The sequence below is a fragment of the Gossypium raimondii genome, chromosome 6 (genome assembly GCF_025698545.1).
Source record: "Gossypium raimondii isolate GPD5lz chromosome 6, ASM2569854v1, whole genome shotgun sequence".
Taxonomy (NCBI): Eukaryota; Viridiplantae; Streptophyta; class Magnoliopsida; order Malvales; family Malvaceae; genus Gossypium; species Gossypium raimondii.
This window is the reverse complement of record NC_068570.1, coordinates 27,304,898-27,307,175: the sequence shown is the minus strand read 5'-3', so window position 1 is coordinate 27,307,175 and position 2,278 is coordinate 27,304,898. Positions and strand designations below refer to the sequence as shown.

Below are 2,278 nucleotides of genomic sequence, written 5' to 3'. Positions count from 1 at the left end.
AGTATAATTTAATTAAAATTAAGGGTTTAGATGAATAAATTTATACCAATTAAGTAAAAACATATCTAAATGATGAAATTAAAAATTTGTAATTTAATGATCAAAATAGAAATATGCTAATAATTGAATAGCTCATTGTATAAACATTACCATTTGAAATTAATTTTCTCCGGTTGCATGAATCAGGTATATATGGAACTTAATTTGGCCCTTTAAATAGTCTCAAATAGCAGGCCCCGGTACTCAAATATTTAGCGGTCTACAGGGGAAATGACCGAGGAAATGCCTTCTCTCCGATGTATAATAGCAACCCTTTTCTTCGCCCTTTTGCTCCCACCAGGATCCTTTCCAGCCACCACATTGAGTCCATCATTTTATGATGAAACATGCCCCACGGTATTTAGCATCATTCGAGGAATCATCGAACAAGCTTTGCTCTCTGATCCTAGGATTGGTGCCAGCCTTCTTAGGCTTCACTTCCATGACTGCTTTGTTAATGTAATAACCAAAACGTTTGTTTTCCTTTTACCAAATCTCTTTCTCTTCCTTCCGTTTACCTTTTCAGCCATTTCACGTATTTAGCTTAGTTATAGCTTTATAGTTGGTAAATGTTGTGAACATCATATCTACTTTCAATTTGTTTCTTTTCTGAATATAAGGACTGAAACAAATTCTTTTACAGGGCTGTGATGCATCGATTTTATTGGACAACAGCGCTACCATAGAAAGCGAGAAAGAAGCTGCGCCGAATAATAACTCAGCAAGAGGATTTGAGGTTGTCGATGCCATGAAGATCGCACTAGAATTTGAGTGTCCAGGCATCGTTTCCTGTGCTGATATTCTTGCTATTGCAGCTCAAGAGGCTGTCAATCTGGTACTTATCTTAGCCAATTTTTTCAAACTTTTCTTGTTTTTACCATAGATAGGTAGAGTACCATAAAATTATCTTCCATATTGAACAATATCACTTCAGGCGGGAGGTCCTTCATGGCTAGTTCTATTGGGAAGAAGGGATAGCACAACAGCAAATCGAACACTGGCCAATTTAGCTATTCCAGCTGCCTTTGAAACTCTTGATATTCTCAAGTCCAAGTTTGCAGCCGTGGGGCTCAATACCAGTACCGATCTGGTTGCACTTTCAGGTAGGTCTTATAATGGATTTGATGGTTAAAAGATATATGTATGATATGTAATAGGGATTTTACGCAAAAATATTTTCAGGTGCTCACACATTTGGACGGGCTCAATGTACGATTGTCATTGAACGATTATATAATTTCAATGGTACCGGAAAAGCAGACCCGACATTGAACGCAACATACTTAGAGACGCTACGCAAAGTATGCCCTCAAGGCGGAAATGGTAGTGTTTTGGTGAATTTAGATCCTACAACACCTAATACATTCGACAGTAACTACTACACTAACCTTCAAGCTCAAGAAGGACTGCTCCAAAGTGATCAAGAGCTGTTTTCTACTAGTGGAGCTGATACCATTGAAATTGTGGAGAGGTTCAGCAGCAATCAAATTGCTTTCTTTGAAAGCTTTGTGGTTTCCATGCTAAAAATGGGAAATATCAGTCCAGTAACAGGTACGGAAGGAGAGATTAGATTGAGTTGTAGAAGGGTTCATATGGATTACACAAGTTCAAACAAATGGAGCTCTAGCTAAGGTGTGTCTGTTGGAGACTGTAATTTGAATTGTTCCAGATTCATGCTTGTTGGGTTTCTAGATATTTCAGTTCAAGGTCTATCTAAAAGTCCATATAATATTTTAGTCAATGTGTAGTGTGTTAACTAGGATTCGCTAAATAGTCAACTATTGTGCCTATATATTCCCTCTGTACTTGGTGAAAGTAAGTCGGAAAAATTACAGATACAACAGAGTTCAAGGAAACTCATCTTTGAAAATTGATTCTGCCTCTTCCTTTCCTGTAAAATGATATCGGAGTTTACTTCTAAAGTTCCAGAGATGTCATCAACCTCACAAAATGTTAATGAATCAATTGATACAACTTCCGCTTTACCCATCTATTAGTTATAGTTATATTTGATAATCAAATTAAAATATCTGGATTTTTTTTAAGAAATTTAAATGAACAAAATATAGACAAGAGATTCTAAATTTGTTCTCACACAACTCAAATTAACGTGTAATTAAACTCCTAAATTCCCTTATGGTTTTACAATCTAAAACAAATCAAGGGTTAAATTAGAAAACTGACAAAAGTTAAGAGACATTTTGCAAAAATATCAAGAAAAAAAATATCAAAACAATTC

At 35.7% G+C, this 2,278-nt stretch overlaps 1 protein-coding gene across 1 annotated transcript; it reads left to right on the top strand.

The window, feature by feature from the left end:
• Nucleotides 1–224: 224 nt before the first annotated feature.
• On the top strand, nucleotides 225–1,938 carry LOC105774451 (peroxidase A2). The gene is made up of 4 exons (XM_012596951.2): nucleotides 225–498; nucleotides 683–874; nucleotides 974–1,142; nucleotides 1,222–1,938. Exons 1-4 carry the CDS (start codon nucleotides 271–273, stop codon nucleotides 1,668–1,670), a joined length of 1,038 nt encoding a protein of 345 aa, XP_012452405.1. The 5' UTR covers nucleotides 225–270; the 3' UTR covers nucleotides 1,671–1,938.
• Nucleotides 1,939–2,278: the final 340 nt, after the last annotated feature.

Coding starts and splice junctions, on each gene's coding strand:
- LOC105774451 (XM_012596951.2), top strand. CDS start 271: ATGACCGAGGAAATGCCTTCTCTCCGATGTATAATAGCAACCCTTTTC. Junction 499..682: donor TCCATGACTGCTTTGTTAAT/GTAATAACCAAA, acceptor ATTCTTTTACAG/GGCTGTGATGCATCGATTTT. Junction 1,143..1,221: donor CGATCTGGTTGCACTTTCAG/GTAGGTCTTATA, acceptor AAATATTTTCAG/GTGCTCACACATTTGGACGG.